This window comes from Rhineura floridana, chromosome 5 (assembly GCF_030035675.1).
Source record: "Rhineura floridana isolate rRhiFlo1 chromosome 5, rRhiFlo1.hap2, whole genome shotgun sequence".
In the NCBI taxonomy this organism is placed as follows: Eukaryota; Metazoa; Chordata; class Lepidosauria; order Squamata; family Rhineuridae; genus Rhineura; species Rhineura floridana.
In genome coordinates, this window is record NC_084484.1 from 187,741,403 (window position 1) to 187,764,590 (window position 23,188).

Here is a 23,188-nt window from a genome sequence, read left to right on the forward strand (position 1 = left end):
CCAAGCAAGGGATCATTAGCAGAGATATTAAAAATAAAACTGCCGATGTCATCATGCCATTGTATAAATCTATGGTGCGGCCACATTTGGAAGCCTGTGTGCAGTTCTGGCTGCCTCACCTCAAAAAGCATATTGTAGAGCTGGAAATTGTTCAGAAAAAGGCAACCAAAATGATCAAGGGGATGGAGCGACTCTCCTATAAGGAAAGGCTGCAGCATTTGGGGCTTTTTAGTATAGAGGAAAGGCGAGTTAAAGGCGACATGACAGAAATTTATAAAATTATAAATCGCAAATTAGGAAGCTACGCATGGCGTGAAGAGGGCGGATTTCTCCTCCCTCTCCCGTCCGCCCTGGGACTCGCGGGCGGAGCGCTGGCAGCTCCAGGGCCGGCACGAGCGGCGGGACTCCCCTCGCGCCACCGCCTCAGCCGCTGATCTCGCCCCGCAGGAGGCAGCGAGGGCCGCCGGGAGGCGCCGCTCTACCCTCCCCGCCACTCGTTGGTCCTCCTCCCTCTCTCCGCCGCCGCCTTCGCCGGACGGAATGGCGGATTCAGGCCAAGGGGGGGCGCCTGGCGCGCCCTCGCAGCCGCACCTCCCTCGCGGCCCGTTCTAGCCGAGCTCCTTCCCTCCACGGGGCATGCCGGGAGATGTAGTCTCCCTGCCGGAAGTGGAGCCGCTGGACCGCTCCCGAGCTTCCGCTCCTCCCTTCCTCGCTCGCCCATTGGCGGGGCGGGCCGCGCGCGACGCTGATTGGCGGCCGCTCCGAGGCGCCCCAGTTTGAACACGGCAACAGCGGCGGCAGAGGGTCGCCCGCGGCGGGTGGGCAGGTGAGGGCCGACACCGCGGCGCCCCCGTCTCCTGCCTCCCTTGCGGGCGTCTCGAAGGGGGCTCCCCCACCCCCCAAAGGGCCCCCCTTTTTGTCTCCCCCACCCACCGGGGGGGCGTCGAGGCGGCCAGAAACGTCCCTTCGCGGCCGAGTGGAGGTTCCCGGCCCCCCACGGAGGGACGGAGGGAGGGAGGGAGGCAGGCAGTCGCCGCTGCCGCCGCCGCCGCCGCCGCCGCCCCCGCCCCTTCTCCCTCTGGCTTCGGCGCTGGGCTTTGCCAACCTGCCGCTTATTTCCATGCGGTGGGGGTGGGGTGCTGCTTTGGGGGGGCAGCTGCCTCTGGGCGGGGGGGCTTCCCCGGTGGGGCGGAGGGTGCGGGGGAGACGGGCCCCCTCGGTCGGATCCAGCTCCTCCTCCTCCTTGGCTCTGCTTCGCCCTTCAAGGGCAAGGACCCCCCTCCAAAAAAAGTGCGGGAGGGGCCCCGGCTGGAGAGCGGGGCGGGATCTCCCTAAGAGGCAGCCTGCCAAGGCTTTTGCTTCGGGTGGGGCTGTTTCTCTGCAGTGTCTCTCTCTCCTTCGGGCACTTAGACCCCCGGGGCAGGTGGAGGGGGGGACTGGTTGCCCCTCGCCCCACACTGCTGAGGGCCAAGCGCCCTCCTGGTCCAGGGCCCTACCTGGGCAGGCATCCGGCTGGAGGGGGCCAGGGCCTCTTTCGCAGAGAGCCAGTTGCCCCGGGGTGCCGGGCAATTGCCCTGTCTGGGGCTACAGCGGATTCTGCGCCTCCCACTCGCTGCAGGGGAAGGGGGAGCAGGAGGCCCCTTCCCACCCTGGAGCGGGCCTGCTGCCTGTGGGCACCTCCTGGCGAGCAGAGGAGCTTTCCCAAGGCCAGGGGGGCACATGGCGATGGGCGAGGCATCCACACACCCCTCGCTCTGGGGATTGTGGTTCTGGCCCACCCAGCAGAGTGCAGATCTCTCCTTCTTTTCTGTAGGACTCAGCTTCTTGCCATGGCTCCGAGGAAGAAAACCACACGGGGCGCCAGTAAGAATTCCGTGAAAAGCAAAAAGGTGGATGCGTTCCTGAAGGATTTTGACCGGGAAGGTAACAAGCTCTGTCAGCTGCAAGAGGAGCAGCGTGGAAGAGGCCCTGGGCTGTTGGGAAGAGGCTGGCTGTTTGTGTTGGACCCCGGAGATAGGTAGAGCGTAAGCCTGAGCGCCAAGTGTGGTGCCTGACCACCAGAAGCTCATACTGGTTGAGCATCTTGTGGCCAGATGGCGGGTGGTGTGTGGGAAGTTGTTTGGACAACACAGAAACCGCTGAGGGAGAGGGAGCCTGATCTGGAGTTGGGACAAGGATGGCCTCTGCACCTCCTCAGTGGCAGAGGTGCGACTGGGTGTGGGAAGACAGCTTGCTGACTGAGGCTTTGGGTTAACTTGGCCTCCTCGGGCCTTCCATTCTCCCGTCAAGATACTGCTGTGCCTGTCTCCATTTCAATGAACTCTTTGGGGTGAGTGTGTCTGCCTATATCTTGGTGGAGCCTTCCCTGTGGGTGGGCTGCTTTAAAGGAGAGTGAAATATATTTGGGTAATGCGGCTGAGGAGACGTCCAGGCTGCAGTAACAGAGCAGGGACCTTCGATTGCCACAGCCTCTTAAGCCCAGGCACCAGATTAGGCCTGCGAGAAGACTTCTGATCCGGGCAATATATAGCCGTGTACATTCTCTGCTGGCCGACAGTTCAGGATGGGTTCCTCATCCTGGGAATTCGCATTGCTGAGGCCTGAAGAGTCTGTGAAGGTTAAAGAATTTGAGTCACAGGGAGCGTGTTCGCCTTGCTGTGTAATGTTTTGAGCCTCGTTTATTTATTTATTTATTATATTTATTATTACCCAGCCCTATTTTCCAAACTGGAACTCAAGGCAGCTTCCAGATAAAAATACATATAATTAAGAACATATAATAATCTAAAATAAATAGAATTAAACTATTTAATTCAAACATACACTTAATAAATCACCTCAGTTTAAAATTAAACAATAACAATAATAATTAGGAAAGGTATTGAAAATAAAACAGCCGATATCATAATGCCGTTGTATAAATCTATGGTGTGGCCGCATTTGGAATACTATGTACAGTTCTGGTCGCCTCATCTCAAAAAGGATATTATAGAGTTGGAAAAGGTTCAGAAGAGGGCAACCAGAATGATCAAGGGGATGGAGCGACTCCCTTACGAGGAAAGGTTGCAGCATTTGGGGCTTTTTAGTTTAGAGAAAAGGCGGGTCAGAGGAGACATGATAGAAGTGTATAAAATTATGCATGGCATTGAGAAAGTGGATAGAGAAAAGTTCTTCTCCCTCTCTCATAATACTAGAACTCGTGGACATTCAAAGAAGCTGAATGTTGGAAGGTTCAGGACAAACAAAAGGAAGTACTTCTTTACTCAGCGCATAGTTAAACTATGGAATTTGCTCCCACAAGATGCAGTCATGGCCACCAGCTTGGACGGCTTTAAAAGAAGATTAGACAAATTCATGGAGGACAGGGCTATCAATGGCTACTAGCCGTGATGGCTGTGCTGTGCCACCCTAGTCAGAGGCAGCATGCTTCTGAAAACCAGTTGCCGGAAGCCTCAGGAGGGGAGAGTGTTCTTGCACTCGGGTCCTGCTTGTGGGCTTCCCCCAGGCACCTGGTTGGCCACTGTGAGAACAGGATGCTGGACTAGATGGGCCACTGGCCTGATCCAGCAGGCTCTTCTGATGTTCTTAATGCAGCACCCTCTTCAACAACATCTACCTCAGCACTGTCTGCTGACCAGCAGTGGGTCTCTGGGGGTTTCGGGCAGGTTCCCCCCCCCTCCAGCCCTATATGGGGATGGAATAGGGGGCCTTTCATATGCAAAGCACGTCCTTTGCTATGGAGATGCTGTATAAATAAATGGATCTAAGTCTGCAAAGTGGGGCATATTTGGCTCTTGTTCTGAGGTGCTCACAACAGACTTGAGTTTACTTCAGAGTGTCACTTATGGGGGTCAGGAGACGCTGGCCAGGACTCTTGTGAGCCTTCTCGGGTGTGGAGTCCAGGAGAGAAACACCAGCATTCACACAGCATGCTTTGCGAATCAGGAACCCAGATCCCATTGTTTACACTCTTCTCTTCACGCTTCCTTTTTAGTCAATACACGCATTGACCAAGCAAGGGTAGACGGTGAGAACCTCCTGAAGGAAATCGAAAACTTGTACGACATGGAAATCTTCCGCCTTCCCATGGCTGTGAGGGAGATGAACTGGCTCAGCTATTTGGGTACTTTGCTGTGATGCTTGCTAGCAGAGGCACGAGAGCTAGTTGGGTGCAGTGCAGAGGGCTCTCCCAGAGCCACCAAGCTAAGAGACTCTCCTAGTGATTTTAAATGCATGCAGCTGATAGGCTGCTGAAACTGCTACTCAAGCGGCCGCTGTGGCTGTTCCTAGTAGCATTTCTGGGGCTTGTGGCATCTTTCTAAGCTGCTTGGTGTCAAGATGGTTCCAAATATGCTTACCGTAAGCTCTTGTGGCAGATCAGCTCCATGGTGTGCTCCAGAATAAAGCAAAATGGAATGTAGCTTTGGGGAGGGAAGAGAACCTGAAGCTTCCAAGCCTTTTTGGCTGCCTGTAAAGTAACATGTCCTGATTTATTTGTTGGGGTGCTAAGAAATTCTCTCTGGCCAGTTGGTTGCTCAGCTCTTTCTGCTCTCACTGAGGAGGAAGTGGCAGCTTTTCTCTCTGCCTTGCCTTGTTTTGCTTCTGTGTTAATCAAGGCGCTTGATCTCTTTAGCTGCAGGAGGAAGTGAGCAGGCCCTGCAGAAAGTTGCCTCGGTAGGTCTCACCTCTATACCCCTCCATTTGCCCGTCCACCCACCCCATCTCAGCCTGCCCCCTTGAGATTATGGGCCCTGTTCTCAGTTTAGGAGGCAGATTCCAGAGGGAACCTGCAGTTCTGCCTCCTTGACTGCTTTCCCAGGATTCCTGCATTGAGCAGCAGGGGGTTGGACTTGATGGCCTTACAGATCCCTTCCCACTGTATGATTCTATGAGGCTGCCCATCCTTCCCTCACGTGCATTGCATTCTTTTTGCTTTTCAGGCAGATTCAGACATACTGGAAATCACCAAACTAGCATCTGAAGCTATTCAGACTCCTGTCAAAACCACGAGGAAAGGTCAGTGAGAGGCCTTCTTGGGGGGGCTGCCACCCTCCAGGCCCTGTAGGACTCCCAACACCCATCAGCCCTGGGACTGGGAGTTTGTGTCAAGGAGATTTGGAGGGCCACAGATGTACCCTGACCTGGCTGGTAGTGACTTTTCTCTTTCTTCGAAGCCCTTGTGAAGGGGGGGGTGTTCATCCTCTGTGTTTGTGTTTTGAATGCTTCCCAGCTGCCAAAGTCAAACAGGCCATTGAAACCATAGATGAAGAGGTGGGCTCATCTGTCCTGCCTGCAGGCAAGAGGTCCCGGCAGGAGGGCAAGGCTGCTGGAGTGCCAGAACCGGAGACTCTTTGTCAGAAACTGGGGAAGGTAAAAGCTCTTAGCTGGAGACGCCTCTTCTGCTCCTTTGACAGCAGAGGGAAAGCACCACTTCTTGCAGGCTGTAGGCCTTGCATTGCTGCAATACCTGGGCTCCTGCTGGGAGGAAGGACAGGATATAAATCAAATAATAAATAAATACCTTCCTGCGCCCTGGAGCCTTAGCTTGCTTAAGATCTGCATGTGCCAAACTGCACCAGTTGCAGCCTCTGCATTGCACTTATGGCAGGAGGGAGGGCAACAATGAGTGTCAATTATCTGGGGGTACTTTCTGCCCCCTTGGGGGGCGCCAGGTAAATACCTTTTTATGCTCCTAGGCATTTTAATTTTCTTAACCATTTTAATCTTTTAATCCGTATTTTTAATTTTTGGTCGTATTGTGTTTTTGTAGTGTTTTTTGTTGTTTGTTTGTATATGTTTTTATGATTTTTATTATGATATATTGTATTTTATCTTGTTTGTTCACCGCCCTGAGAGCTATTCTGCTAAGGGCGGTATATAAATTGAAATAATGAATAAAAAAATAAAATACTCTGTGTACAGTTCTTGTAAAACAGCAGGTGTGCAAAGGCTACAGGGGGCAGGCAGCAGTAGGCACACGCAAATGCTGGCTTTACTCTTGGAGATGGGTACAGTCCAGTATCCATTTGCATCGGGCAATGGGGGTCCTCCAGCCATTGGAACCTAGTCCTTCACAGAAAGGGATGGGCTGCAGGTCTCTCACCTCATCCCCAGGTATAGCGCTGCCAGTTTGAAAAGAACTCAAGGAGGGCTGAGTAATGTATGCTTTCTGCCTTCCAGGCAAAGACATCAGCCCGGAAGCCCCCAGCGTCAAAGAGGTCCCGGCCTCCCTCGGCCAGGCACCCTTGCTCCAGTAAAAGGTAACAGGAAGGGGAGCTTCAAGCGGAGGGGGAGGCAGGAAGAGCTATTTCCCAGTTTCAGCACAGCTGCAGCTGTTTCTGGACCAGGATAGCCTGACCACTGTTGTCCACACACTGGTAACCTGCAGGCTGGATTACTGTAATGCGCTCTATGTGGGGCTGCCCTTGAGGTTGGTTGGGAAGCTGCAGCTGGTGCCAAATGTGGCGGTGAGACTGCTCACTGGGGCATGGTATCGCCAACATGTCGCCCCCGCTGCTGAAAGAACTGCACTGGCTGCCCATTAGCTACCGGGCTAAGTTCAAGGTTCTGGTTTTGGTGTACAAAGCCCTATGTAGCTTGGGACCAGGATACCTGAAAGACTGTCTTATCCCTTACATACCCAGTTGATCACTGCTTGTTAATGTTTTTTTAAACCTTTTTTAAAAAACAATGTTTTTTAACCTTTTTTTTAAAGAATGTTTTTAAAGTTGTTTTGTTTTAATGTATTTTCAAGTCTGTTTTTATGATGTTTGAAAGTGTTTTTAGTGCTTTTGTTTGCCGCCCTGGGCTCCTGCTGGGAGGGCAAGATACAAATTAAATAATAAATAAACCGCTGGTCTTGATGCGTTTGCTGCTGCCCGTGGAGAAGTCCCTTGACTTGCTTTTCTGAACAGGCCAAGCAAAATGAACTTTGTTACGCCGATCAGCCAGGCAGCCCACAGTGTAGCCCTAACGGGTGCACCCACACCAAAGTTTGATGCCAGGTGAGCCACACCCTCTTCCTGCCCATCTGGGTCTTGCGTTTCCGTTGGGGGATGGGGGGGCCCTCACACCTGCTTGGCTCTTGGAGCTGAGAGCTGCTGCAGTCACGGCTTCAGACGAGGGCGCCATTATTGCCCTCCTGCCCTCTCTTGGAGGCCTGGTGTGTGTTGGCAAAACTCCTCAGCCACTCTCGGGAGTGCCAGCTTTACTTCGGGGTTTCCCTTTTTCTAAGATTAGAGTAACGCAATGTGTTTGGCAATTGCTTGAGGATTTGGGTCTCCTCTTCATTTGCCCTATGGGCACCTTTTCCCCAGCATTTTCAAAACTCCAGGTCTGCGGCAGCCTGCAGCGCATGAGCAGGTCTTCAGCATCTCTGCAAACGGCAGTCCTCTAGCAGACAACAGTGACATCTTCCTCACACTCCCGCTCAGCCAAGGGGAGGTACGGCAGAGATCTGGGCTCGACAGCAGAGGGGCACCAGCCTAGTGAAGACTGAAGCCAGTAGTGGCAGCTGAGGAGAGTGTAGATAACCCTCCCAGGAGCCCAGGACAACAGACATAGACAAAACAATAGTGAAGCTGACCTGCCAGAACCCGCTCAGAGTGGACCAAGCTTCTCCAAAGCTTCGGGCCTGCCTTGGAGATCTGGAGGCCTCAGGCTGTCCATTTTTTAAAATGTTACATCCCTTCTCTCCCCCCCTTCCCTCACCACTCTGCTCATGTTTTCCATACAAGGAAAGCATTGAGCAGTGGGAGGGAATCATAGAGCTGGAAGGGGCCTCTAAGGCCATCTAGTCCAACCCCCTGTTCAATGCAGGAATCCAACTTAAAGCATCCCCGACAGGTGGCTGTCCAGCTGCTTCTTGAAGGCCTCCAGTGTTGGAGAGCTCACCACCTCCCAAGGTCACTGGCTCCATTGAAGGGAAGGTTGATGTGGTTTAGTGACTGACGGCTTCAGCTTCCAAGCCAGGAATAGCTTCCCTGGGGCTCATCTTGCCTTCCAGTCACTGTGCAGTTGGGAGGAGTGATGTGGAAGGGATTTCACTTGGTGTCAATTGAGCAGAAAGCAAAGGCAAACCCTCAGACTGTGTTTTCGTTCATCATGGCTCCCTATGGTCCGCTCCTGTCCCTCTGAAATGTTGCTGTGTCCTTACTTGGGGACATCTCTACCCCTTAGGCTGTTGGCAACGGGGGCTTTGTTTTATATGGTTTGCAGCCCCACTTGGGAAAGCAAGTATGGATAGGAGTCGCCATTCCAATCATGTAGGGAAGCGCAGAGAGACGCCTCCCCTGAAGGGTTTGGGTAACCCTCTGGTCGGAGAGGGGTCACTGGAGAGCCAATGGTTAGAGCAGCCTTTCCCAACCAGTGTGCCTCCAGATGTTGGACCACAACTCCCATCAGCCTCAGCCAGCATTGCCAACGGTCAGGAAAGATGGGAACTGTGGTCCAACAACATCTGGAGGCACACTGGTTGGGAAAGGCTGGGCTAGACGGTTTGTTAACAAAAATATTTAAGACCAGTCGTCAGTTGGACCTGGGTACCTTCAGGCCTGAGGTGCCATTTCACATCTGCCCCCTCCCCCTTTCTATCCCTGCAAAGCTGTAAAAAATGCGGGGACAGGCCTGCGCTTGCAGCCTGCTTAAAGCCACTTCCTGGCAGGGGTACCTCCGTGGCTTCCTTGATGCTCTCTGCCACCATTCCCCTGAAGAACTTATTTGGGCCCCGAATGACTTTTTCCTCTCCTACGCTGCACACAGAGTAACCTCCTTCTCTCCCCTGCGCAGTGTATCCGGGTCCGAGCCAGCGAGCTCTCCAAGAGGGACCTGATGCGCTTGAATTCGGAGGCTCTTGGGAGGGTGAAGAAACTGTCAGTAAGTCTCCCTCTGCTTCTGGACGGGCTGCTTTGCTCCTTCCGGCCACAAAACCCTGTCCAGGCTGCTGCTGTGTCCGCTCATGAGGAATGGGGGTAGCATGCCAATTCTCAGTCCTCTCTAGTGAGAGAAGAGTGTGAAATCGCCGCCTCTGTCAGGCGCTTCTCTTTCCTTCCAACATTTCTCATTTGGAGGAGTCTGCTCAGAAGGTCGGCGTCTCCTCTTCCCCAGCAGTGCCAGGATGGCTCATTGCATAGCCCTGCCTGCCTGCCGTCATTCGCTTTGGGGGACGCTTCCTGGCATCCATTCCAAGCCTCCTAGGGAGGAGTTTCTGCTACTTTTCACTGAGTCTGCGTCTCTCTCTCTCTCCTAGACTCAGCTGGTGCATCTCTGTAACACCGTGAGGAGCCACAAGTGAACGCAGAGAGCAGCTGCAAAGCATGAAACACTTGAAATCTGAATTCCAACTCCTCTCTGAGGCAGGCTTGGAACGTCTTGCTGAGGGACTTAACTAAAGAGATTGAAACCTGGGTCTCCTGCAGCTTTCTAAAAAAGGTTCTTAAAGCCAGCTGTGGGTTGCCTCTGCTGCTCCATTTTTAGGATATCCACCTCTCTCTCCTTTGGCCCAGAGGCACCTTCAGGCGGGCCTAAGAGACGTGCTGACCTCGGCCTAAGTCACCCTCCAGGAGCCCAAACTGCAGCTAGAGTTATCTTTACATGTAGCTTTTCCGAAGGGGGAACGCAAAGCGCTTTTCAGTCTGGCCCACTCGGCCTTTGTGTGTTTCTACCAGGCATGTATATATCGCGGTTTCCTGAGTTGCTGCAGGGGAGGGGGAGGAGTCCTTGTCTTTTGCAGGGGAGTTTTGATGATGGATAGGCAGAGTGTGGTTTTCATGGCGGAGAGGAAGGGAACGGAGTCTTCCTCCTCCTTCCAGCTACTGGCCGCTCTGATGAGTGGTGCGTGGGGCTGGTGGGGACACGCTGCCTGCCTCTCTCTCCCATAGGGGTGAGGAACAGAGGCGGACTGGCAAAGTCCCTCTTAAGTCCCCAGATCACTGCTCCTCGGGGCTTCTCTGAGTCTAAGGAGCTAGCACTGCCACAGGCTTCTGCCTACTGCCAGATCTGGTGGGGGTGAGGGGAGTGTTTGTTTTCTTACTCGGCACAGGAGAGTTCCTCAGCAGAGGCCGCCCTCATTCCATGATGGGGCTGGAGGGAGCCTGCTGGACAGAAGCTTCCCCAAATAATAAAACTGGCTCCTGGGGTGCTCTGGCTGTCCTGTCCCTCTGCGTGCCGTTTTGCTCTGTTCTCCTCATGAAAGAGAGCCCCTTTGTGCAGTCTGCAGTGTTTCCTGTTCGTGTCCAGCCTCTGGTTTCTAGAGGGACCTGCCAGCTTTCCTCTGGACCCTCCCCCTCCTTTTAATGTTTCTGTTCTCATGTATATAATTTTTTGACTTTGAGATGTTTACTTTCACTGGCTCTTAGCTGCTTCAGTCGTTTAAAAACTGTCTAATGCTTATGGGCTAAATAAAGTTTTCCTGCTTTGTTCAAACTGTTGGGGTGTTTTTTTTATGAAGCACACCCCCTAAATCCTGTAGGCACTTTATCACTCTGTGGCTGCCTCTCATCTAGTACCATTGACTGTTTGCTCTGAGTGCACCGTGAGTGTGTGTGTGTGAGCGCAATGCATCCTGCCTTCCTGGAAAACCAGCACTATGAAACTGATGAGTCTGAGGCACCTTTAGGAGAGGTACTGAAAAGCTGCAGCATTTGGCATCCTAACTTCTGTCCTTGGGGAACAGCATGAAGCCAGGCCTCCGTTCAGCAGAGAAGCATTTGTAAACAGCACAGAACCCGCATCAAGCACAGGACAGAGAGGAGACTCTGGTCCTGCCTCCCTGAGATCTGCACAGAAGGTCTCCAGGGCTGGACCAGCTCACAGTCTTCTTATAGAGAGGCCGAACACAACAAGCCTCCCCGGTAGTGCAAGCTTATCACTGGCGATCACTCATGGCCAAGTAAGATTGTCTTCCAAGATAAGGTCTTTAACAGTGGGTCTGTAAGCGACTGTGGAGGCCAATTCTGGATCCAAGCAGCCTCCCACAATGAGGACACAGGTTTCCAGACGGAAGATGTGATGAGAATTTGTTTGATGCGCCTTCCGCTTAGCTTGTTTGTCCTGTTCACCCTGTACTCGTGCTTCTTTGAAGTCCATGAAAAATGGTAATTGACTGCCTTCAGGTTGATTCCAACTTATGGCGACCCTATGAATAGGGTTTTCATGATAAGCGGTATTCAGAGGGGGTTTCCCATTGCCTCCCTCTGAGGCTGAGAGGCAGTGACTGGCCCAAGGTCACCAAGTGAGCTTCATGACGGGGGATTTGAAGGTAATGCAGCCTAAAATAGAATTTGCCTTTTTTGCAGCCACATCCCACTGTTGGCTCACATTCAGCTTGTGATCAACAACAATCCCAAGATAATAACTGACCTCCGTTTGGGATGTTCACGGGCCAAGACTTCCCAGTTGTCGATGTTCATGTTACTTTTTTTAGATTCACTTTAAGAACATCTTTAAACCTCTTTTGCTGTCCACCGATATTCCGTCTTCCATCCTTAAATTGGGAGTAAGGAATTAAGTTGGGAATATCATTCAATCCTCCAAAGCGGAAGTTTCTTTTTCAGGTGGCTCTGGTGTCACTCCTGCCTCAGTGTGTGCTTTAATTGTCCACTCACAGCCCAGAACGGGCAGTCAGAGAAGTCCTTCCCAGGCCAAGAGCCAGAACAGCCTTGCAAAGCAGCCGAAGGGCAGCAGCTGCTGGGAGAGGCTGTGCACGGCAGCTCAGCTCCCGCTGCTGCTTCACGCAGCCACAAAATGCAACCGCAGGTTGTTGAGATTCCGGCAATGTAGGCTGCCAGGTATTTCCTAGCTATGGCACAAACTATCTCTGCAAAATCAGAGTTCAATGTTTTTGTGTGGTTCAGTGGGGAGCAAATGCAGAAGGAAATGCATGTGAGACCTCCCCCCAGCTATTTGAGCACAGTTAATTAACTTTTTCACCACTTCTGTAAATGAGTGAGAGTCTCCAATTCTTAACAGCCTGCATTGCTTCTCCAAAGAGCCAGAGGTAGGATACAGCTGGCCATGGGTGGGGTGGAAGCCAGAGGTGATGTGTGTCTGCTGAGAACAAGATGAGGCAGCTGCAATAGCACTTCTGGATCCACCCTCTGAAGCTGAATGCTGCTGCACCCAGGGAGCTCAGGGCTGCCAACTTTGGCAATTGCTCCAGCCTCAGGCTCTTTCCCAAACTTGTAACATGAGGTCTGTTCCACTGGAGAAACCCAGGCTACAAGCTCTCCGGCCCCTTCAGCCCTCCTCAAAGTGGCAAATTACAGCTGAAGGAGGCCATTGGGTCCTGAACCTGAAGTGATGCATCCATCAAATATATGTTGTCCCGACCCCAGTCTAGAGTACAATGCATCTTTGCCGGATGAATTCTCGATTTTTAATAACTCCTTTTTGCTGGACTCAGTATTTCCACGATCTGTCTCAATGACACAACTGGCAAAACCTTGACTTAAAGTAATCCCTGAGTACAATGGAGGACGATCATCCATAGGGATGAATGAGGAAATAGTGGAGGGGATCCAGGGGGCGGCCATCGATGTTCTGAAGGGTCGGGGGAGACAGGGCCCAGGGAGACAACTACTTAATCGAACCAAGAGGGAACCCAACAGAACACTGGTAACCCTCAAGCTGTCCTCCCATTCAGATAACCTGGATAGCCTTGGTGACAATCCCCCCGGGTTAAAAATGCTGCTTGTAAACGCCAGGTCAGTGAATGGTAAAACTAGTGCCATCCAGGAATTGATTCTGGATGAACACGCTGACCTGGCGTGTATTACAGAGACCTGGTTGGATGAGGCTGGGGGGGGGTTAATCTCTCCCAGCTCTGTCCTCCTGGGTTCTCTGTATATCAGCAGGCTAGACCCGGGGGTCAGGGAGGCGGAGTCGCAGTGGTCTTTCGAGATACCATTCACCTGGCCAGGTATCCTCTCCCACAGTCCTCAGGATTCGAATGCGTTTATTTGAAGTTGGGTGCCCGGGACACAATAGGGATTCTGTTGGTGTACCGCCCACCCTGCTGCCCAACTGTCTCCCTTCCTGAGCTAACTGGGATAATCTCGGAGTTGGTATTGGAGTCCCCTAGGCTTGTAGTATTGGGCAACTTCAATATCCATGCCGATGTTGCCCTTTCTGGAGTGGCTCAGGATTTCATGGCCTCCATGGCAACCATGGGTCTGTCCCAAGTAATATCAGGCCCCACTCATGGTCATACCTTGGACCTTGTCTTCTGTGTTGGACGGGATATTTGTGATCTGGGGGTGGAGGAACTCTCATTAGTTCCGTTATCATGGACAGACCACTACCTGGTCAGGTTTAGACTTACTACGACTAAGAACCTCTGCAGGGGTGGGGGACCGATTAAAATGGTCCGCCCCAGGAGACTGATGGATCCAGATGGTTTCCTGACGGCTCTTGGGGACTTTCCTGTCACCTCGGCAGGTGATTCTGTCGAAGCCTTGGCCGACCTCTGGAATGAGGAAATGACCAGGGCGGTAGACACAATCGCTCCTAAGCGTCTCCTTCTGCGGATCGGAGCTAAATCTGCCCCTTGGTTTACTGGAGAGCTGATGGCGATGAAACACAAAAGAAGGAGACTAGAGCGACGTTGGCGGAAAACTCTGAGCGAATCTGACCGAAAACGGGCTAGAAGCTATTTAAAGACCTATTCCGCAGCAATGCGGGCTCAGAAGAAATCTTTCTTCTCCGCCACCATTGCATCTGCTAACTCTCGTCCTGCGGAACTGTTCCGAGTGGTCAAGAGTCTTTTAAGTTCTGACCCACATGAATATGATGCTGACCACACAACAGCCCGCTGTCACGAGTTTGCTCGATATTTTGCAGATAAAGTCGCTCAGATTCACTCTGACTTAGACGCCAAAATTAATATAGTCTCTGTGGATGTAACTTCGGCCTCTACTTGTATAAAAAATAAAAATTAAAAAAAAATTAAAATTTGAATTTAAAATTGAAAAATTTTAATTATGTTTTATTGTGTATTGTATTTACATCCACTTGTATTTTAACCTGTTTTATTATGCTGTACACCGCCCTGGGAGCTTCTTGCTATAGGGCGGTCTAAAAATGTAATAAAATAAATAAATAAATAAATAATAATTAGAATGGATTCCTTTCAACTTGTTCAACCCGAGGATGTGGACAAAATCCTTGAAGAGGCGCGTCCTACCACCTGTATGTTAGATCCTTGCCCATCCTGGCTTATAAAAAATGCCAGAAAGGGACTGGTCGAGTGGGTCAAGGAAGTGATCAACGCCTCTCTACAACAGGGCAGATTACCACCCTGTCTAAAGGAGGCTGTAATAAGACCTTTGCTGAAAAAATCCTCCCTTGACCCCTCATTATTAGGTAACTATCCTCCAGTCTCCAATATTCCTTTTTTGGGCAAGATAATAGAATGAGTGGTAACCGCCCAGCTCCAGAGATTTTTGGATGAGACGGATTATCTAGATCCATTTCAATCTGGTTTCAGGCCCGGCTATGGGACTGAGACGGCTTTGGTCGCCTTGGTGGATGACCTACGCAGGGAACTGGACAGGGGGAGTGTGTCCCTGTTGGTTCTACTGGACCTCTCAGCCGCTTTCGATACCATCGACCATGGTATCCTCCTGGGTCGCCTCGCTGGGATGGGACTTGGAGGCATGGTGCTACGGTGGCTCCGATCCTTCCTAGAGGGGCGAACCCAGAAGGTGGTTATGGGGGATACCTGCTCGACCCCTTGGCCATTGACCTATGGGGTCCCCCAGGGTTCAGTCCTGTCCCCCATACTATTTAATATCTACATGAAACCGCTGGGAGAGGTTATCCGGAGTTTTGGGGTTCGGTGTCACCAATATGCGGATGACACCCAACTCTATTCCTCCTTTCCACCTAATGAAACCAAGGAAGTCGTCCAGGTCCTAAACCGCTGCCTGGTATCAGTGATGGACTGGATGGGGACGAACAAGTTGAAACTAAATCCTGACAAGACAGAGGTGCTCCTTCTCAGTCGGAGGGCGGATCAGGGAATAGGGATTCAACTTGTGCTGGACGGGGTTACACTCCCCCTGAAATCTCAAGTTCGCAGCTTGGGAGTACTCCTGGACTCGACTTTGAGCTTGGAGGCGCAGGTCTCTGCTGTGGCCGGGAGTGCCTTCGTTCAATTAAGATTAGTGCGCCAGCTGCGCCCGTTCCTTGACCTGTCAGACTTGACTACGGTAACACATGCCTTAGTTACATCCCGATTAGACTACTGTAACGCGCTCTATGTAGGGCTGCCCTTGAAGACTGCTCGGAAACTTAAATTGGTACAAAGAGCGGCAGCCAGAATGTTAACTGGAGCTGGGTTCAAAGAACATACTACTCCTTTGCTATACCAGCTCCACTGGCTGCCAATCTTCCGGGCACAATTCAAAGTGCTGGTTTTGACCTATAAAGCCTTATACGGCTTAGGTCCAGGCTATCTGTTAGACCGTGTCTCCCTCTATGAACCTGTCCGGATTTTAAGATCATCCAGTGAGGCCCTCCTTACTATTCCATCTTTCTCGCAAGTTCTTCTTGCTGAGACACAGAATAGGGCCTTTTCGATGGCTGCCCCTAGATTGTGGAATTCCCTCCCTAGCGAGGTTCGGTTGGCTTCCTCACTGTCATCCTTTCGCGCCCAGGTGAAGACTGTTTTATTTAGGCGGGCTTTTAACTGAAAATGTTATAGTTTTAATCTATTTTGATTTAATCTATTTTTAATTGTTTTTAACATGTATATTGGTTGTTCTGATTGTTTATTGTTTTAATTGTGAGCCACCCTGAGTTCCTGGGAAGAAGGGCGGGGTATAAGTATTTTCAATAATAATAATAATAATTTGATTCTCTGGCCCACGTGGCAGGAGCCTCTGGCCTGGGCCTTAGGCCCAGCATGGGTTCTTGTTTGGCCTACAAGACTGTTTTTCTCCAGACTATGTCCATGCACCCTGTACCTGATGTCAGGTGTGCTGCAGTTAAGGACGTGGCTCCAAAGGAACAATCGGGTTTAAAGTGAACTACTGGTGGTTCTTCTGCAAGCAGGGCTCTCTGACAGCAAGTCCCACTGGCATTGGCTGTACGAAGGAGTTCAGTTTGCAGACACAGTTTGGATCCAACCCGGGCTTGAAATTGGACAAAGCAGGCCTTGCAATGAGCCCCTTTGAAGTTGTCCCCTAATGTCATATAGCGATGTCAGGGGGCTGAAGGTGGCCCACAGGGGTGGCCTGGCTTGTCGCTACTCACGGGAAAAGAAGAGAACGGCAGCTGCCTCTGCTTGCCCCGATGCACCTTGTGCCTGCCTGCCCCTCTCTGTCTGCCCTCTCCCCCCACCGTCATGTCTCTCCTGGCTGAGGAGTCCTGCTGTTTGCTGGCCTCTTTTATACATGTGGTCTGGCTCCATTGCATGGAGGGTCTTCGTGCCCCTGCTGCCACCTGGCCCTGGCCCTGCTGTGGCATGGAAAGTCTCCAAGTCATCCAGAAGGAAACCCCTATCTGGAAGTGGCCTCAAGGTGGGTATTTTAAGGTCTGTTTTAAAGTGTTTTTACTGCTTTTGTTTGCCGCCCTGGCTCCTGCTGGGAGGAACGGCAGGATATAAATTAAATAATAAATAAAAATGAATAAAATAAAAACAGCATAAGGGCATCAGAAGGACCTGGCTGCTGGACCAAGCCAAAGCGGCCCCAAAGGCATTGGGGAAGCTATGAAGTCCAGCATCTTAGCAAGGCTTCTGCCTGAGCAGCAGCAGGAGGAGGAGGAGGCGGCCAGGGTATCTCCCCGCCCAGATCATGCACGGATCACTTCCATCGTCCCCCTGCTGCCTGGTGCTGCCTCTGCCTGCCCCTTACTCCCTCTGAGGGGCCCATTTCCATTCAGAGGGGCTGCCCAGTTTTTGGCTGGTGAGCATGGCCTCCTCGTGTTGCAGCTGTGGAAGGAAGGAGGTCAGAGCAGAACACTTCTGGGAGCTCTTGACTTGCCATTTCTCACAGCTGCTCCTGTCACCTGTTGCTCAGCTTTTCCTCACTTCAGCCTTCTCCAACATGGTGCCCACCAAAAGTTTTGGACTACAGTTCCCATCAGCCCCAGCATTATGCAGTTGTGCTCTCTGGGGCTGATGGGAGTTGTAGTCCAAAACCTGAACAACTTGACTGCTTCAACTGGTCCAAAATGCAGCAGCCAGATTACTGGTGGGGGTTCCTTTTAGAACTCATATAACCCTCATAAAACTCATATAAACAAAGCCCTATGCGGAGAGACTGGAAGAACTGGGCATGTTTAGCCTGGAGAAGAGAAGACTGGGGGGAGATCTGATAGCACTCTTCAAGTACATGAAAGGTTGTCACATAGAGGAGGGACGGGATCTCTTCTCAGTCGTCCTAGAGCAGGGTTATCAGACCTCCATTTTTCACCCAGAGACCCCGGTTTTTGGGGGTCCTCTCTGGGTCTCTGGCTGACTCACCTTAATCTCCAGACTTTCAGCTTTCATTAAAAAAAAGTTTCTAGGTGGTCTTGTTTCAGAGATATACATCAAAATGTCAGATGCCCCCCCCACAACTGCTCTAAGTTCTGCTCTAATCCCTGCCCTTTCAGGGTTTTAGCCAATAAGAAATCAGGGTTGTGATTGACAAGGAATGATAGAGCCAAAAATGATAGAGTCAAATTAAATTGTCTGCCTTCAAGTCGATTCCGACTTATGGCTACCCTATGAATAGGGTTTTCATGGTAAGAGGTATTGGGGGGGGTGTTACCATTGCCTCCTTCTGAGCCTGAGAGGCAGTGACTGGCCCAAGGCTCAGAAACGTCCTTTTTCCTGCTTTTCTGAACATCTCACAGATTGAATAAGTAAGCTTTCAGTCTTTTTCTCTCCTGTGTGTAGGAGTCAGACAGGTTTAAATTTTGAAGAGGGCAGTGTTTTGCAAACTTCCCAAATTGAAGCTTTAACCCTCTTTTCTCTTCTCCCAGGCATTTTAACAGCATTTGAATAACATGTGTTTTTAACTTGCTTATCTGTTTTTATGGGTTTTAATGGTTTAAATTTGTATGCTTGTTTTTAATGTTTTTAATTGTTGTAAACCCCCCAGAGAGCTTCGGCTATGGGGCAGTATATAAATGCAATCATCATCATCATCATCAATCAAGTACTTGATTTTCCAGAGTAAACATACCCAGAGTAAACCCCATTGAATTCAATAGGACTTCCTTTTGAGTAGACATGGTTAGGATTGTGCCGTAAATTGATGGGGCTTTTGAGTGAACATAGGAAAGAATTGTGTTTGTGTTGTATATCTTTCTCTCCCCCTCCAATCCTATTTTTATAGCAATTAGGCAGCGCTTACTTAGGTATCACTGTTTTTATGATGTTGGAAACTAATACAGATTTTATTTTTTTAATGTTCTGCAATGATCAACTGGTTTTGACAATAAACTATTATATGGGGTGTATGTATTTTTACATCTCCAATGTGTGTGTATATATGGGAATCTTTCCAACAACGCTGTGAGGTAAGGTTGTAGTCTGGAAACCAAGGCAGCTCACAATAAGAAATAAATCCCTTTAAAATCCTATAACCATAAAAACAAGTATAAACAGTTGCAAAACAGCTTAAAGTGGCATGATTCTGAATTTTGGGTTGTGTGAATGAAGTTGCTTATCACTTGAGGTTGCAGTTCTGTCCTTGTTTGAGTAAGCCCCACTGACTACACTGGGACTTGCTTCTGAATAAATAAACGTAGGATTGCACTGTAAATATCTTTACAGGTTGTGTAAATAATAAATACATTTGGTAGTCATGCTTATACAAATATTTCTTCATTTTTCATATTTTTGGGTTTAGGAATCCTGACTGGTTGTGAGATGCTTAGTTTTCTGCCTTACTCATAGGAATCTTGTTGTGGTTGGTATGGTATTGCTGGATCGTCACTTTGTAATACCCAATGCAAGTAAAGTAATGCTCAAGAACAACAAAAGTTTTTACCATATATGAAGCGAGAAATGCCAGATGTCCAAGCTGGATTTAGAGCAGTTGAGGAAGGAGGGAGGGCAAGGGGGAATCCAACCTCCTCCTGATCCAGGGAAAAGCAAGGAGCCAGATGGTTTAGGCCTTGCCCCCCCCCCGCTTTCCCCCATACCTGAATCAGAGTCCTGAGAAGGGGAGGGGGCAGTGGCACCCCCTTCACCACGTACAAGGAGACAGCAAAAGAGGCAGCAGAAGAAGGGGGAGAGGAGGGGTGTGGATGAAAGCACTTTGAGGTGGAGTGAGAGAATTCGCGCTCGATGCCCCCTTCTTAAGGGACAGGGGGAATAGTGGTTCCTTGTTCTGTCAACTCTCTTCCTAGTCGCAGGTTATGTTTTGTAGTGAAACTTCATGAGACGGCGTAGACTTTGTCTGGATATTATTTTAATAAAAACTGATTTGCTTTCACCAACTGGTCAGGTTCCTGAGTCCCAACCTGAACACAACAGCGACTAATACGTAGGGACAAAGAACTATTACAATAGTTATTGTATATAGATAGAAGAGGACAAAAGAGCAAGAACCCTATTCCAAAAGAGTAGAGAAATTAAAGGGAAATTTAAACCAAGATTAGCCATGTTGAATAATCAACAGGGGAACACACTGACTGGCGAAGATGAAATAAAAGGAAGATGGAAGCAATACACTGAAGAACTCTATAAAAGAGATGCCAGGATGACAGATTCATTCACGGAGGAACCATATGATGAAGAACCAGAAATTTTAGAATGCGAGGTGAAAGCTGCTCTTAAAATACTTGAAAGAAACAAATCACCAGGAATAGATGGCATACCAATAGAGTTGCTACAAGCTACTAAGACTGAATCTGTCCAAATTTTGACTAAAATCTGTCAAGAAATAGGGAAAACTAAACAATGGCCCACAGACTGGAAGCGTTCCATATACATCCCAATTCCAAATAAAGGGGATCCCAGGGAATGCAGTAATTATCAAACTATTGCCTTAATATCCCATGCAAGTAAAATAATGCTCAAGATTCTACAACAAAGGCTCTTACCATATATGGAGTGAGCAATGCCAGACGTCCAAGCTGGATTTAGAAAGGGAAGAGGCACCAGAGATCATATCGCAAACATATGTTGGATAATAATGGAACGGACCAAGGAATTTCAGAAGAAAATCACCCTGTGCTTTATAGATTACAGCAAAGCCTTTGACTGTGTAGATCATGAAAAACTATGGAATGCTTTAAAAGAAATGGGGGTGCCACAGCATCTGATTGTCCTGATGCGCAACCTATACTCTGCACAAGAGGCTACTGTAAGGACAGAATATGGAGAAATCAATTGGTTCTCCATCGGTAAGGGTGTGAGACAGGGGTGTATTTTATCACCCTATTTATTTAATCTATATGCAGAACATATCATATGGAAAGCAGGATTGGACCAAGAAGAAGGAGGTGTGAAAATTGGAGGGAAAATATCAATAATTTAAGATATGCAGATGATACCATACTACTAGCAGAAACCAGTAATGATTTGAAACGAATGCTGATGAAAGTTAAAGAGGAAAGCACAAAAACAGGACTACAGCTGAACATCAAAAAGACTAAAGTAATGACAATAGAAGATTTATGTAACTTTACAGTGGACAATGAGGACATTGAACTTGTCAAAGATTATCAATACCTTGGCACAATCATTAACCAAAATGGAGACAATAGTCAAGAAATCAGAAGAAGGCTAGGACTGGGGAGGGCACCTGTGAGAGAACTAGAAAAGGTCCTCAAATGTAAAGATGTATCACTGAACACTGAAGTCAGGATAATTCAGACCATGGTATTTCTGATCTCTATGTATGGATGTGAAAGTTGGACAGTGAAAAAAGCTAAGAGAAAAATCAACTCATTTGAAATGTGGTGTTGGAGAAGAGCTTTGCATATACCATGGACTGCAAAAAAGACAAATAATTGGGTGTTAGAACAAATTAAACCAGAACTGTCACTAGAAGCTAAAATGATGAAACTGCGGTTATCATACTTAGGACACATCATGAGAAGACATGATTCACTAGAAAAGATAATAATGCTTGGAAAAACGGAAGATAATAGAAAAAGAGGAAGGCCAAACTAGAGATGGATTGATTCCATCAAGGAAGCCACAGACCTGAACTTACAAGATCTGAACAGGGTGGTTCATGACAGATGCTCTTGGAGGTCACTGCTTCATAGGGTTGCCATAAGTCATAGTCGACTTGGAGGCACATAACAACAACAACATACTGCCCCATAGCAGAAGCTCTCTGGGTGGTTTACAACAATTAAAAACATTAAAAACAAATATACAAATATACAAATTTAAAAACACTTAAAAAAAAAAAACAATTTGGTGGAGATTCCTGCCTGGCCAGCTCTGCACCTTGAACACAAGCCCATCTGTCCGTTCAAGAACATGAAGGACAGTCTAGCAGCAAAAGTGGGTAGCTCTCTTCCCTCCACTCTGAAAAGCAGCACCCTTCCTCGTCCATTTCAACCAGAGGCTGGTGGTGAGGCTCCCCTTCAGAGCCTTCCTCAGCAGCCACCTCCTGTGGGGCAGCTGCCAGAAGCAGGGCCACTTTGTAGGAGGCTGAAGAGGGGGCAATTCCACAGAGAGAGAGGGAGGCTGTGCAACACCAGGCAGACAAACCGGCTTCCACTGCTGCCATCAGCAAGGAAGGAAGCCAGAGGACCAGTGCTGTGTCATAGATGTGGTTAGTGTCAAAAGGGCACTCGTTTGTTATCACAGTGTGGGCATCAGCTGGAAGGGCAGAACTGTTGCAACTGGTAAAGAGATGACGGCCACCGTTGACAACAGTGAGGGAGATGGCAAGTGCCAGCCCCATGCAGCAGGCTCCTGAGATCAGGACATTTGCCAGGGAGATAACAACCAGGATCCAAGGCAGGCAATGGCGGGAGAAGCTCCAGGACACCAGGATCGGCAGGACACCGGCAGCAATGCTCAAGAGCCCAGAAGCCACCGCAACGACATTAGCCACAGCATACTCCGAGGTGATGGTGTGCCCGGGCTGGGCCACATGGCGCAGGAGGGAGCCGTGGATGATGGCCCCCAGCACCAAGGTCAAGTGGCCCAGGACCACCAGCGAGATGCCGCTGCAAGCTAGCCACTGGGCTCTGCAGGGAGGGAGGAGACGGTATGTCCTCATTACAGAGGTTAGAGCGGTTAATAATTGGGACGAAAAAACAATTGGTTTATAGCAAGGTAAAAGCAGATTTAACTAGGAGAAGGTCCAAAATGGTGGAGAACGTCATATGGATGCCAGCAAATGAATGAACACACAAGAGGGTTATATCGCCGATTAAAAGGAGGCATGGATGGGCCCTGAGTCTCAGATCTGAAAAGGGCTACTACAGACAGAAGACTCACTGGTAAAATATTGCCTCCTTTCCCATTTTGCACTTGTCTAAATTCGCATCTGTTTTAAAACCCTGCTTTCTACAACTGGGCAGTAAATGAACTGGGACCAGGACGCCCCGAGGGTGCCGCAGAGTGAGGGATGGACCTGAAGCCAAAAGTTCTCTGCAGAGGGGCTATTGTTTTCCCAACTGCTAAGCTGCTGAGAGCTCGCTCCCCCTCCCCACTTATCCTGAGCACTTCACAGGGACCTCCCTGGCCAGCAGCCATCCAGACAGAGCACCACCGCCACCATGCCAGTCCTTCCCCCAAACCTGTGAGTGGAAGTGGCCACTCTGTGACCAGCTTCACTTACGCTAATCCCTGCAAGACAGTCGAGCGCTAATCACTTGCTGGGCTCCAGTTTTGCCAGGACAAGGCGGCATCCTTGGGGCATTGCAGGGCTTATGAGCCACCCCACCAGCTCCCAAGGGGGAACCTATAATGAGCCTTGGATTTGGGGAAGGCACAGGGGCTTTTTAGACTGTTCCACTGCCAAGGCACGCGTCTGTGACCACCTGGCTCTGCCACTTGTGGCCCAAGTCCTGCCTGGTTGTCCTGCAGTGTCCATTTAATGAATACCACACTGAGTGCTACCAGCAGAGGAAAGCAGGAAATGGCATCAGGAGATGCATGGCAGGCATAGGCCAGAGGGCAAAGATCAGGTTGCAAGAGCAAAAAAGGTGGTGGTGGAGGAGGAGGAAGGCCCGGAAATGTTCAGCTGAGGTGCGCAGGCCCTTTTTGCCGCTGTGAGATATC

The 23,188-nt window shown here is 49.8% G+C and overlaps 1 protein-coding gene across 1 annotated transcript; it reads left to right on the forward strand.

Moving 5' to 3' along the window:
- The first annotated feature begins 643 nt into the window (after nt 1-643).
- Nucleotides 644-10,422, forward strand: CDCA8 (cell division cycle associated 8). Its single transcript, XM_061629260.1, has 11 exons — nt 644-826; nt 1,814-1,923; nt 3,995-4,123; nt 4,634-4,674; nt 4,941-5,016; nt 5,231-5,370; nt 6,181-6,260; nt 6,915-7,004; nt 7,317-7,443; nt 8,788-8,874; nt 9,248-10,422. The coding sequence occupies exons 2-11, from the start codon at nt 1,830-1,832 to the stop codon at nt 9,290-9,292; spliced, it is 909 nt and encodes a 302-aa protein (XP_061485244.1). The 5' UTR covers nt 644-826; nt 1,814-1,829; the 3' UTR covers nt 9,293-10,422.
- The last annotated feature ends 12,766 nt before the right edge of the window (nt 10,423-23,188 follow it).